The sequence below is a fragment of the Argopecten irradians genome, chromosome 4, assembly GCF_041381155.1.
Source record: "Argopecten irradians isolate NY chromosome 4, Ai_NY, whole genome shotgun sequence".
In the NCBI taxonomy this organism is placed as follows: Eukaryota; Metazoa; Mollusca; class Bivalvia; order Pectinida; family Pectinidae; genus Argopecten; species Argopecten irradians.
Window position 1 is genome coordinate 20,734,307 of NC_091137.1, and position 15,655 is coordinate 20,749,961.

Consider the following 15,655-nt stretch of genomic DNA (forward strand, 5'->3'; position numbering starts at 1 on the left):
AATGACAGGTTTTATATGAAATCGCGTGATGGATCATCTCATGAAGAACAATCTTTTAAGCAGACAGTAATTTTGATTTGTTAAAGGCAGGTCCACAGAACTCCAGCTCCTGAAAATCATGGATGAATGGACAAAAATAATTGATGAAGGTATTGAGGTAATATATCTTGACTTCATGAAGGCTTTTGACACTTTTCCACATTGAAAGCAAATTGAAATCATATGGGTTTTCAATTGATTTAGTAAGATGGATAGAAGACTCTGTTTAATAGAAGACAGCAAGTTACTGTAAATGGTTACACATCTAAATTGAAGCCAGACACTAGCAGGATACCACAAGGCAGTGTACTTGGACTGTTGTTATTTGTTTTGTATATAAATGACTTACATTAAATATTGTTGATTCCAATGCGCTACTGTTTTCTGATGATACATAAGTGTACAAGGACACCAGGGTGAAAGGAAATCTCCAACTAAGACCTAGACAATCTTCAATATTGGTCAGATAAATGGCTGTTGAAGTTCCACCCAGACAAATGTAAAACAATGACTTTGGGAAAAAAAAAGTAAAAAGTCCTAGTAGCCCTCATTTATATAAAGATATTGATGGTCATAGAACACAAGTAAATTTGACCGTAAGAAACAGAAGAGAAACTTTATTATGTCATTTGTATAAATGAGTATGCACTACGATCTGAATATAAGGCACATACCGTGTCTGCGTTCAGAATAAACTAAGTTAAACTAAGTTAAGTTATATGTATTTCTTCCTAAAATTTGAAGTTGTGTACCTTGTATATTCCATTTTCGATCCAAGGAAAAACAATAGCTGACAGGTAGCCAACTTTGATTTTGACAATTAGGCTTGTTACAAGTACTTTTCAAAAGGCACTTATAATGGACTTTTTTTAAATGAGACTTTCCACAGGTAGGTGCTGATTATTTTAGGATCTGACTGGTGCCACTCATTTTGAGTCCCTTGCTGTACGATTACATGTCCCAAACAGCAGTTGAATATCTCCCTTCAACTGTCAAGTTGACCTTAAAAAACGGTGATTAATAAAGTTCGCAAAGAAAAAAAACCCAACCACTTTTCAGCTTTAGAAATATTTTGATATATTTTCTCCTATTACACAACATTGTGACTTATATAAGCGACTACCTTATACACAGTAAGTTGTTATTTACACTGTCATCACTACTTAACTGTTATTTGCTGTATTCTTTATGAAAACCATTAACGGCACCCAAAAATGAGGGACAAACCCTCATCCTTGGTCAGTGATGTATCAGTCACAGTGTTTTACACACCTACATAATGTAATACTGTAAAGCAACTGTCTTTGGCGTGTGATTTATAGTCTCAAATTTATATACAGTACATAGTAAAGGGTAGTGAACCGAAGATAATATAAAGGGAGGGAGACCGTGACATAGGGTCATCCATCTTTTCACAAGTTTAGCTCGATTTTCATTTGTCCTTGGAGACTTGAAACCTGTGATGCAGGCTTATTACAATCAAACTTTGTTATGACAATTAAAAGCACAATAAGAATGTAAATGAGCCATGAAAAATATGGGATCTTGAATAACAAATGAGTCTTGATTAGAAGTTTTGATTTGAGTTTGTCTTAATTGGATAGATACATCAAATTGAAAAGAAAAAGCACATAAATATAAGGTAAATAAGGTACATGGCTTAAAATAGCCTCATAAAGACTTTTCAACCAATAGATTTAAAGTAAATGCTATTTTTTTTTGTTTTTTTTTTTTAAAGGACATTTACCTCCATCTGAAACCAGAGCTCAACTCGATTTGTGCTCTTTGAAGAAGAGAAGTCTTCTCAGAAGATCTTCCAGCATATTAGCAGAAGAGCTTCCAGAAGCAGAATAGCTACAAATCGAGTGAACAGAAGTTATATTCTAGATGTAGAAGAGGGCAAATAGAGTTAGGTCATATGACCATTGACTTGGGTGTAATATACTACATGAGGGAATTCACTACAAAAAAGGCAGATTTTTGATGAATTATAGAAGATGAATTTTCAACAATCCCAAATGAATCATGACTCAGTGAAAGGCTGGGTTTTGAGCAATCAAAATTTGTAATAAAAATATGCATATGGTGCTTAAACCTGTTGTAAAATATTTGGTTAGGTACAACCCAATTCAAGGTGTTATTCCAGTTAAACTGTATATTGTAATGCCATGTTGATATAATATGCAATACCTGTTTTGGTATTTTTGTTAACAAAGTATTTATGTTGAGATTTAAATAATATGTACACTCACTACACTACAAATAATATATATATTATCTATATTTACATGCTGTCATTCTGCTAATGTACAATAATATTCATTACCTAGCAACCACTAAATAGGTCACACTGAATTGAAACAAGTATATAGAACAAAATACAAATTAAAGGTAACCATGACTACCAAATCAATAGATGCCACAGGCTTGCAGCAAACATATGGTGTGTTAATATAGCCTTGAACATTTACTCAATCAGACACCTAAAGATCAACAGCACTGTGGCATCATCATTTGTTTTAAACAGGAGATAATTTCTATGTAATATAATAATTAAGTTTATCAAATAAACACCACACAATGGAAGAGAACATAGAACCAGGTGGGCATCATTAAAAGTTATTTTGTTTTTACATTAAATATAAATAGTGTGGTTTAAAGTAATTAATGTGATTAATTTGAGTAAAATTAGTTTTATCAATCATTTTGTTAAAATAACTTTCAATAGGCTGAGGCCAGAATGTGAGCGTGAAAGGGGTGTTAGTGTGGGAGGAAACCAGAATGCCCAGAGAAAACCCAGATGATTAGGCAGCTAGGTAACCCCTGACCTTTTAATGTCTGTTCCAAGGATTTAACCTGGGTGGCTAAGTGAAGTCGAATGGTTTGACCACTATATCACCACACCACCTGTGAAGTCGAATGGTTTGACTACTGTATCACCAGACCACCTAAGTAAGGTAAGTAAAGGCTCCAACAATTACTTGGTAAAATGTCGTCAGAATATTGATATGTTCAGTACATCTTAAATATATACATCCCCACACAAAATCAAACCATGAGGAGTGACTCTAGGATGATTAATCAACAATACAAAAAAACAAAACAAAAAAACTAGAACTGTCACTAGAGTAGACGACTCATACCCCCGCTGCACAAATCTAGTAATAACTACATTAGGGGATGTTGTAGAACCCTGTATAGTTTACTCAACTCCCCTTTATATCAGGGTTCTGTATACCAACTTTATCAAAATCTGTCTGGTGGTTTAGAAGGAGTTCGCTAGACAAAGTTGTGTCTACAGACAGACGGACGGACAACCCGACTCAGTATACACCCCCTCCCTTAACTTCGTTGTGGGGGAATAAAAATAAAAAATGTCTGTCTGTGAGACAATTTTTATAAATGCCCCAAATCCTTCATACATCAAAACAGGTTACATTGGTAATAAATATAATAATATATATTCTTCCCTCATCATGGTGTGGGCATAAACAAAATTGTAAAATAGATAAATTTGACTTAATTGATGAAGGGATTCTTTAATATATTATGTTGGATTTATTCCGCACTTTGCCAGTCATAAAGAATTTTGCATTTGTATAAAATAGCACACACAGCCTTTCCTACATTATAAATGATGATTAGGCATGCTCAAGTCTGGTGTTGGCGTTGAAGGAAACTTATCCTATTGTTTTACAAGACCTGCTACAAACACTTTCACAAATCTCTGGGTGATCTGAACCATCAGATATAAAATACAGCATATATTTACTATCACAAGCCTACTGAAAATCCAACGTCAAAGTGAAGATGTATGATTTTTTCCGCAAGATCTGGTCATAGCATACTTTCTTAGAACAAAATCAAAGTTAAAGCACTGAACAAATTTTAAAATAGTTAAAAAGGGTGATCACTCTTAAAACTGATGCCATCACGTCAGAAACAAAACTACAACACATGATTGTAGACAATATCAAACCTTAATGTTCATAAATAAAATTATATGATAATGACTAATATATAATATAGTGATAACAGTGACAGTTACAATGTTGATGACAATGATGAGGATGACGAAGATGATTATGGTGATGAGGATGATGATGATGATGACAACATTGATGATAATGTCTGAAGAAAGTTATGGAGTTCATTTAACAAGTCATCACTCCATCTCAACATCGCTTTCGTCTTGACTATCCTCTTCCACCTCCTCCTGCTCACAGCTATTGTCCATGACTTCTGCCTCATTGTGTACTTGTGACAGAACCTGTTTGGCCAAAGCTCGCACTGCGTTTGTTGGACGGGGATCCTGAATCACTTGTTCCAATAAATCAACACCTCCTTCCTTCTTCAATAAACTGCAGTATTTCCCCGCTACAGGTCAACAAAAGATGTTGCAGTTTTAAAGTGCACTTAATCATGTAGAAAAATTCTTAGTATTCGTTAGGCATAAAATAAAACAGGTAGTAATATAGCTAGTACTTATGGTAAAACAGAGTAAGATTGACCAGTACTTACGGTAGACTAGGGTGAGATTGGCCAGAGCCCAAACTGACCAGTGTTGAGCTGCTGTTGTGTCAAATGCTCTGAGTAGCTTAAAGATCGGCATGAACGACCTAAAATAGTCAAAATATAAACCTAGAATGAGGGAGTAGGTGACTTACTCACAAAAACTTCCTTTTTCAATGAGAAAAATGTGCAAGCTAAAGCAAAATGTCAGATGATCACTAGTTAAACTTTTACACTTTTTATGTTTTAAAAAAATATCCAGGAATCTTTCCATATGTCTAATGACCTAATTACATGAAGATATGATCCTGTCAGAGCCTCTTTATTCCTGTAGAGATTAAATATTTATGCTAGACTCAATAGCATTACAAAGGTCCTAGAAATATCCCAAACAAGTTGTGAATTAAAGGTCAAGTTGACAACCTCTTGCCAGTTTACCGCAAACTTTTTCTATACTGAACTGATTTACAAGAGAATGTACAACAAATATGATTTGGTACACAGGCACTATAACTGCCTTTAAAACAGTATAGAAAGACAGTATAGAGTGTAGAGCGCTCACTGTTAACCAGAATGTTGTCATTGAAAAACAAGTTGACAAAATGTGTACATTAATTTACAGTAATTGCTTTCCCTATCTTCATATCTAGGAGTTCTATAAATAGATCTGACAGACAACAGGCTGCACTGGACCAGTACCTGTAATTGATATTTCGGCTGCAGTTGATTGGCCACCTCTCTATGGCGTTGGTCAATCTGTCAATAACTTCATCCCGAGCAGGACAGCTGATCGTCCAAGCATCAGGGCCATCAGACATGAGGTGAGAAAAGATCCCTGCTGCATTGTAACTAACCTCTATCCCATCACTTTTGGAGTCCAATAAATTACTGCAAGAATATAACACAGCATTGATGAGTCTCTGATATGCACAAATTTTTATTTTTTATAAGTATAAGGTTTTGTTGTTTGCTGGTCGGCAAAGAGTCTTGCCTCTGGCTGGACCAGCTTAACTAAGCCAAGGCATATGTCAATGGAATAGATCAATTCCTGAACAGTCTCAATCGAACATTAAAATGGTTTGCAAAATGAAGAATTACCTGAACATGGTAATGTATTCTGGATCCATCAACTTTGGACGTAGGAATTTCACTTCTGCTATATTACCCTGTAAAAGTTCAATGAGAAATAAATAGGTGTAGGACTTTCACTCACTGTTTTACCCCGGTGCAGATAATTGAGCAATACAAATGTGTAGGAATTTCAGCTATATTATTTGTAACAATTTTTTTTTGTGATTTAAATTTTAAATGCTTGCTGTAGGTCAGAGGTTAAGATGCAGTCCCAGTGGACAACTGTTCACAATGTTACCATAAAGAATCTAGGATGAAATATATCAACCTTTTATAGATCAATGGTTAAATACTAGGGATGGATAAATACACAGCGACTAGAGACCTCCAAAATCATGAAATGGCCTAAGTCTAAAACGGTCTTAAGTTTAGACTTAGCCAATTACAGATAATGCTATAATGATTTTTGATTGGCTAAGCAAAATCTTTCTGTTTCATGATCCTGGGGCGAGGGGAGTCTTCAATTACTTTGTTGGTACATACCATTAGGCCCATCATGTTCCTGAGTAATTCAGGTTTGTCCACAAATCTCTGAAATTGAGAAAACAAAATACTTCAAATCTAATATCTTGACCAAAACTACAACTGGAATCGATTTGAATATAAACTTTTAGGTATCAGGTACATGTGGATACTCTCACCTGTAGACAATCCTTAAATAGATCCATACCGCCATTGTTCATGAACTTCTCACAGTTGGCAGCTGTTTCATCTACAATTTATAGACAACATTTTGAAACTTGCTAACTAATAATTATGATAATGATCAATTTAACATGTACAGCAAACAAGTAAAACAAGACAACCTGCATCATACATATTTTCTGCATGCATAGTAAAACATTCTTAAAATATAGTTAAGCTGATATATTTCTCATATCTGACACTGATCTACACAACAGAAGCCAATACATGTAACTTTGACTTTCAAGAGTGATATTTAGACTTAACAGTGACATTCCAGAGAGATATTTAGACTTCACTGTGCCATTCCAAAGAGATATCTAGACTTAACTGTGCCATCCCAGAGAGATATCTAGACTTAACTGTGCCATTCCAGAGAGATATCTAGACTTAACTGTGCCATCCCAGAGAGATATCTAGACTTAACTGTGCCATTCCAAAGAGATATCTAGACTTAACTGTGCCATTCCAGAGAGATATCTAGACTTAACTGTGCATCCCAGAGAGATATCTAGACTTAACTGTACCATTCCAGAGAGATATCTAGACTTAACTGTGCCATCCAGAGAGATATCTAGACTTAACTGTGCCATTCCAGAGAGATATCTAGACTTAACTGTGCCATCCCAGAGAGATATCTAGACTTAACTGTACCTTCCAGAGAGATATCTAGACTTAACAGTGCCATCCCAGAGAGATTAGGGCTGTTCCAGCAAAACATATATGGCACCAAGGGAAGGCACTTTAAAAAATAGTATGTGCCATGGTGGGTTCAAAATAAAATCACTTCTGTGCCAAGGTGACATTCAATAAAATCTCTTCTGTGGGGGGTTTATCTGAGGCACTTTTTGATATAAAATGCAAAATTTTTGTTTTATAATGTTGCTGTCAGTCATCCTGACTACAAAAATAACTGTTGAGAAAATTTTTAATTTCTGACAATATTAATGTGTTGTTCATTTTCAATAAAAATCAATTATTTTATTTTCTGGGTGTTTTGATATAAAAATGAGAGAACATCTATCTAAAACATATTATATTCATTCAAACTTGTCAATGGTACAGAGAAACATTGGATTAGTTTGGGCAAAATACTGTTGTCATCAACAGATCTTTATTTAAATTCACTGGTACAGTGTAATAAGTCGAGGAAAAAGTAGCAATTCACAAGCTTAAGTGTGAATGTCCAGATGTCTACTCTTGCATTGCGCTTGTGAAGCACTTTGGTATCTTTAGTAGAATCTCCACTGGTTCTACGAGGATTGTACCTTTTAGTAATAAATGCAGCACATCAAAAAATAGTTCACTGCACCATATACAGTGCAATTTTGTCCTGGGACTCTTCAGTGATGCTAGAAATCAAAATATGTAAATCCAAAAAGATGTTGGAGCAAAATAAAAAATAAAATCGCTTCTATGCCATGGTCACGTTCACAAAAAAATTGATGGGGTGGGGGGGTTCCAACAACATTGAAATACGCTTCTATCCGTGAGTCTCCCAATTTCAAAGTACCTTCACCCCTACCAGATATGTTTTGCTGGCAAAGCCCTTAGACTTAACTGTGCCATTCAAGTGTGATATTTAGACTCAACTGGGACATTCCAGAGAGATATCTAGACTTAACTGTGACATTACAGAGAGATGTCTAGACTTAACTGTGCCACTCAAGACAGATATTTAGACTTAACTGTGCCATCCCAGAGAGATATTTAGACTTACCTAACTGTGACATTTTGGAGAAATATTTACTTAACTGTGACATTCAAGAGTGATATTTAGACTCAACTGGGACATTCCAGAGAGATATCTAGACTTAACTGTGACATTACAGAGAGATGTCTAGACTTAACTGTGCCACTCAAGAGAGATATTTAGATTTAACTGTGCCATCCCAGAGAGATATTTAGACTTACCTGACTGTGACATTTTGGAGAAATATTTACTTAACTGTGACATTTCGAGGAGATTTATTTTTCTTTGTATTCCAATGAAATTCTAGAGATATTTTCATGTTGACTTGTGACGTTTCAGGGATATTTTAAGACTTTCTAAAACTATGACAATTTAGAGAAATCTTTTTTTTATATTTATCTGAGAATGTTTTAAGACTAACCTGTGGCATTCCAGAGAAATATTTTTTTTAAGACTTACAGTGACATTCCAGAGAAATATTGATTTTAAGACTTAGGCATTCCAGAGAAATATTAATTTTAAAACTTAATTCCAGAGAAATATTTATTTGAAGACTTACCTGTGACATTCCAGAGAAATATTTATTTTAAGACTTACCTGTGACATTCCAGAGAAATATTAATTTTAAAACTTACCTGTAACATTCCAGAGAAATATTAATTTTAGACTTACCTGTGACATTCCAGAGAAATATTAATTTTAAGACTTACGTGTGTCATTCCAGAGAAATATTTATTTTAAGACTTACCTGTGACATTCCAGAGAAATATTAATTTTAAGACTTACCTGTGACATTCCAGAGAGTGCTCCATGCGACCTCCAACACCTCATCACAGGTATTACTTTCCCACTTGTTACGGATCAAATCAAGCATCACCTAGTGAAAATGTTCAACAAGTTAGTAAAACTGAACATTATCACATTTATTTAGCAGAGCATCTTTTCACTAAATGAGATTTATATGAAGTCACTTATTAAAACCATCCAAAATTATTTTTTACAAAGTCATGACTTTTTATTTGGTAGCCTTATCAACAATCCCAATAAAAGTCTATTAAATCTATTACAGCTACAACACCTTAGGTGTGGATGCCTTTAGGTCTAAAAATGTTATAAAAGACTTGATATAAAAGCGAAGGCTTACTTCTTTGTTCAGGTAAGTGGAAATTTCTCGTTTACTATCTACAGTTGGTAGGACTTTTCAATTGACCTATCATGGTAAATGATTGTCATGAAAGCAAGAGACCCCTAGTTCAAGTTCTTGTATGAACCATTTTTATCCCCCAATAATCTATTCTAATTGAACAACTAGTTATTGCCTTACCTCTACTGCCCCAAGAGTGCCGACAGTCCGTTTCTCATCTCCATCCACTTGGCACGCCAAACAGTTGAGGAGATAAATACTGATCCTTTGGATAAACTCTTCCTGGTCTGGGATTTTGAGCAGATCAATGAGGACTTTCACAAGACGTTTGTAGCAGAACAGCTGTGTAAAAAAGACAATGAAGTATTTCTCAAACACTTGAAAAGTGTTTTAAGCTTTAAAAACCTTAATTTTTTAAATTCAATATCTGGTCAAATAAACTGGCCTTCATTATGACCGTACCAACCAAACTGTTACTTGGATATGACAAGTATTGGGAAGTATTGGAAATGCTTCAAACAATGGTATTTTGTTCATTCATTATGCTAATCTTTAGTAACAAAAGAAGTGATAATTATCAGCAGAAGTGGTTTAAAACCTTACCACATCCTGAGGAATGGCTAGATTGCATATCGTCAGACAGCCATTTCTCAGCATCTGAAGAACAAAAACCAAAATTACCATCCAATTACATACATCAGCTTGTTGGATTTCACATATTGGGATTTGCCATATATGATTTAATAATAAATTCAGGTTCTTTTATTTAAAGCATTAGTCTAAGAAATCTATCAGTTGAGTGAGAACTCTGAAGGAAATTATCTGATCAGCAGTTTTTGAGAAAGTGTGAGAATAGACAACAGGCATACAGTGGAATAAAGAAGTGATTTTATCTTAGTTACCGTCATATCATCATGTTGTCTCTCCATCGCATCCAACAAACAGGTGATAAGACGCCTGTAAAATACCCAGGAATATGATATATATGGCAACTCATACATTTAATTTCCTTCATGTAGAAAATATCAATGATTGCTTCTTGAACTGGATTTTGTGTATATAAGTAGAAAAAAATATTAAATTTACCTAAAAAAAATATGCAAAGCAACAAATAGATTAAAATGGAGATAAAATACACTTATTTCAAAATATTTTAGTAAAGAATAGGACAAGGAAACATACATTTGAGTTTAATTTTGTTAATTTGCAATGTAAATTACCTTTTTTGTAGATAAGTAATAGATTAAAGCGGAGATAGATTACAGTTATTTTATAACATTTTAGTCAAGAATAGGACAAGGAAAAATAGATTTGAGTTTTATTTTGTAAATTTGCAATGTAAATTACCTTTTTTGTAGATAAGTGATATTTTCCTTATGTGGTCCCTTCACAATGTAAAACAAGGAAGCACTGGAACAATGAAAGGATGAATAATTACATTAAATCTGGCTTATATAGATTAATGGTTGTATAGAACTTGAATGTTGATGTTGACTTCAACTATTGACCAATCACCAGCCAGTAAAAAATCATTAATCCTGGTCACAAAGGCACATGTAACTATTCAATGTCTGAGCAATAGCATAAACAATCCAAATTGCAAAGTTGCGTGCGGTACCTGGGCGGTTTGATTAACCACCGGCGATCCGTCAATTTTCTATCGCAAAAATCAATGATTAATATAAAATTCATCATTGAAATACATTATGTAGATGTTTATGACAAAAACAAAGGGATCTTGGGAAATCTACACATGAAACTGGAGGAAGATCTCTTCAATAATTCGTCAGACTTTAACAGCTGACATTTAGGGAGGAACGAGAACTGCATATGAAATTCAAGAAAAATATTGCAAGTAATTTTTCAGATACAACAGTCACAAACTTAAAATTCTTACATTCCATGATGGCAACATGTTGACCATGTTGTTTTCACGTTGTAACAAATAAAAAATGCACAATTTATTAAAAATACACACCTGCCGGAAATTTGGACTTGTTTGTCACATTGGTTTTCCCTCATTCCAAGAAGAATTGCCTAAAACAGGAAAAAAAAGTTGATTTAACTATTTTCCTTCCATGGTAATAATATGAATCTTGGCCTCACTCTTCAAGGGAAAACATTTGTAACAATGGAACAACAGTGATGTATGACTTAATCTAAAACCATTATGAAAAGAAACATGAGTTTAAAGTAATATTAAAAGTTAATATAAAGATTAAGTTAAAAGTTAATATCAAGTTAAAAGTTAATATTAAGTTAAAAGTAAGATTCTTACCTCCAAGGCAGCACAGTGATTTTTGACCTCTGAATAACGAAAGATTTTGAAGAGAGAGTTGAGTGACGATGTAAGAGCGTTGTCCCTGTCATAGTAACGCTGTATAGAGATCAGGACCTGCTCCTCTGTAGCATGGCCGCTCACCTGTCATAAAAAATACATAGTATTTACAATATGGCCGCTCACCCGTCATCAAAAAATACATAGTATTTACAATATGGCCGCTCTCCCTGTCAACACAAATATATAGTATTTACAATATGGCCGCTCACCTGTCATAACAAATACATAGTATTTACAATATGGCCACTCACCTGTCACCACAAATACATAGTATTTACAATATGGCCGCTCACCTGTCAAAACAATAATTACAATATGGCCTCACCTGTCAAACAATTACACAGTATTTACAATATGGGCCGCTCACCTGATATAAACAAATACATAGTATTTACAATATGGCTGCTCACCTGTCATAACAAATACATAGTATTTACAATATGACCACTCACCTGTCATAACAAATACATAGTATTTACAATATGGCCACTCACCTGTCATAACAATATATATATTTTACAATATGCCACTCAGATGTCATAACAAATACATCACCTGCTACATATATATTTACAATATGTCATAACAAATACATAGTATTTACAATATGACCGCTCACCTGTCACCACAAATACATAGTATTTACAATATGGCCGCTCACCTGTCATAACAAATACATAGTATTTACAATATGGCCGCTCACCTGTCATAACAAATACATAGTATTTACAATATGGCCGCTCAGATGTCATAACAAATACATAGTATTTACAATTGTTTGATTTACTTCTGTATTCAATAGTGATAACATATTTTCTTAGGATATATCATTTTCAATGTGTGATATCACAAAAGCTGAGGACATCCATTACGACATCCTCATTAGTCACAACAGACGTTATAGTGCAACCTCACTGAACCATACAGCTGAACACAACTATTGTTTTAAGTTTACCTGTTTTTCTGAAAGGATACATTGATTTGAAGTTACCTGTTTAATGTTATTAGCATATGTTTGACTTTTAGATAAAAGGTTATATTATAAAATAACTAAGGTCTATCAATCATCCTTGATTCTTTATTTTAGGAAACATTTGTTTTAAGTTTACCTGTTTTGCTGGAAGGTTTTCTTCATTACACGGATCCCCTCTGCAGTGCAACAGACCAAGAAACTCAAAAATACGTCCGTCAAGTCCTGCTATACAACATTTCTTTTCAGCAACCCTAGGAAAAATACATACAAACGTACACTACTAACTAATTTTAGGAATTCTGTTACATCCTGCGATTGTCATCACATCCTGCGAATATCATCTCTGTCACCCTTCTGTAGCACTCCGCCAAAAAAAGCATTATAAAGCAAAAATAAAAAAGTTCTTGTGATTATATTACATATATAATGCCCTAAAACAGCAAACAAAAGGCACAGTTTAGAGTCCAATCATCCCTACCAATGGCAACTTTGTCAGAAATTGAATCAATAATATAGAAGATCTCTTGATATAAGCTGAGTTCTATGATGCATAGAGAGACTGAAAACTTTTACCACATTTTTGATAAAAATACATGTAAAAAGATGTTTTTATAGAACTATACACCATCATCAGAATAGTCAAAATCAATGATCATGCCTATGGACAGTATGTGCCATAGCAGTATTGTTGACAATTAATCTGTTTCACAATGATGTCATGGCAACAATGATTATTATATCAGAACCTACACTTACCTTGTTTGCTGACCCTTTGATGTTGGCTCCAGTTTGTGTGAAACTGTCTCTTGAGGAATCTTGGGAAGGTCAGTACCAGATAGGTCCAGAGAGGTTAGGTAGGGGAGACAACTCATCAGTTTTTTAAGGCATTTCTCTCCATTGTCATAATGTAACACACCATGGTGTTCCATGGCATCACAGGATATATCTAAATGTCTAAACAGAACAAAAGGAATATTTAAACATGTCCAAACATCTTACTGTCTTGTGTCTGAATACAACAAACCTGGATGTCTAAAACAAAACATGGGATTATCAAGTATATCTAAGTGTCTATATATACTATAATGCATATTTATCAATGTGTCTTTTAAACTAATCCTGTTTTATTATTTAAACATTACAAAGGGAAAATATTTAGTATCTAATGAGTGATATCCAATTATCCATTGCTTAATTATGTAGTTTCAGATCAGGTGGTTTTTTAAGAATAGCCACATTGCCCCCCTTTAAAATAAACCCCAGAGGGGTCAGTCTAAACATCTGTACAATTTTGAATCCCCACCTCATAAGGATACATGCCAATCACATTTGATTAAATCCTGACCAGCAGTTATGAAAAAGAAGTTGATTTTGCCAAAATGACTGAAGCATGGACAGAAAAACGGACAACAGATATCAGTATGTCATATACATGTAGGTTTAGCTTGGACCTTTGTACCAGGTGAGCTAATAAGTGTCCAAACATATCATGGTATACAAAATATAAATAATGCTTACATAAAATAACACATATCCATACCATTTTGTATATATATCAAAGTCAAAACTCAGTTTCCACCTGGCAATATTCACTATGATCATTAGTTATTAGACAAAGACTCTAATAGGATATTGATATTGAGATTCAGACCTCATGACACTGTAAAAAAAGACTCAAACTTAATAAGCGAAAAAAAAAAAGTTTTCTCACCTCAGATTTTTACATTTACAGACATGTTCTAAAACTTGCTCCAATTCATCTGGCATGAGCATAATTTGACTTAGATTAAGCCACATGAGGTTGTGAAGATTTTGTAAACTTTGTAGTTGTACAATATCTAGGAGGCACCGCGAGAGATCCAGGTGGGTCAGTCTGTTCAGGGGGTTTAGTAGTATCTGTAGATTACAACTCTGATGAGATTCCTTAAAAAAACAGTCACGTAGGGACAGGATTCGTAGGTTTGGAGTATTAATGAAAAAATCTTTTCCAAATTGTTTTTCTCCTACATTGTTGATCTGTGGGTTTTCAAGCATGTCTGCAATAAGCCCAGTAAAAGTTAAATCTGTCATTGACTCTTGAGGGTTATTCTCATATTTCAGAATCCTCAAAGTCCGAGAGAGTTTGTTTATACACTCTACAGTGTTTTTTGACAAAACTGTATCGGTGAGAATCAACTCTTGGAGTGGATGGTCAGTGACAATGTCCATTTCTGTTTCGCCTAGCACACATCTTGACAGGTCAATTCGCGTGAGTCTGGTCAGTGAAGTGTCCCTGAATAAACTGATCCATTTTAAGTCCAATACATCATCCTTCTGAAGAGCTGTTACCAGTCGATCCACCACACCAGGTAAAATATCAGCTCCGGGTCTCACTGATAATTTCCCATCTGGATCTTCGACACAAAAAGTTTCTTGGTTCTGGGCACAGACTCCCAGACATATGTTCTCCAATGTGTCTGGTCTGTTACTAGGCCAAGCATTAGTCATGCTTGCTTAGGCAGGACACACTTGGCCCCAATCACTGGAAACAAAAATCAAAATTATTCTACCAAAATCTATTAATTTAAAGAGACAATTCACTCAGACTAAGTCTTTCACATAACCAAGAAGCAAAATATAGCATAAATGTATTGTTCTATATTTCTTATGAAACATATAACGTAAAACATTGACCAATTCCACGACATTGTTAAGTATTTTATTTAATATCACTGAAATATCAAATCGTTGATCAATACGATTAAGCATGTACAATATGGACGCTGTACCCATACCCGAGCCAAAATAACGCACGTTAAACAAATGAACTGCATAACCACTGAGAAGGTTATAAAATGATATTTTAGGCAAGACAATTCACCTAATAAGGGTAAACACACTACTGTCAAAGCAATCTGAGCAGTTTTAGACAAAAGCTGCATTACTCTACGAGCAAGGGACAGGGTTCGGTATACAAGAAGTTCGACCACAGTGTGTAATGGCGGACAGTGAGCGAGTTTGAACATTTCACTCACATGTCACCACCATGGGCTTTTCTGGCATTTCACAGTAAAACCGACTGATCTCATTTCCATTAGAACTGGGGGTTTTCCCCAATATATGTACAAATTTTAATGTTCTCTTAGATTGAATTGTCCC

The 15,655-nt window shown here is 34.5% G+C and overlaps 1 protein-coding gene across 1 annotated transcript; it reads right to left on the reverse strand.

Annotated features, from left to right (window-relative positions):
* Positions 1-1,091: 1,091 nt before the first annotated feature.
* LOC138320908 (protein zer-1 homolog) lies at positions 1,092-15,053 on the reverse strand. The gene is made up of 16 exons (XM_069264211.1): positions 14,229-15,053; positions 13,274-13,471; positions 12,654-12,768; positions 11,482-11,625; positions 11,182-11,240; positions 10,551-10,613; positions 10,106-10,160; positions 9,807-9,860; positions 9,384-9,545; positions 8,846-8,936; positions 6,324-6,394; positions 6,166-6,213; positions 5,650-5,717; positions 5,251-5,439; positions 4,561-4,658; positions 1,092-4,416 (listed from the first exon to the last, which is right to left on the reverse strand). Exons 1-16 carry the CDS (start codon positions 15,002-15,004, stop codon positions 4,205-4,207), a joined length of 2,403 nt encoding a protein of 800 aa, XP_069120312.1. The 5' UTR covers positions 15,005-15,053; the 3' UTR covers positions 1,092-4,204.
* Between the last annotated feature and the right edge of the window lie 602 nt (positions 15,054-15,655).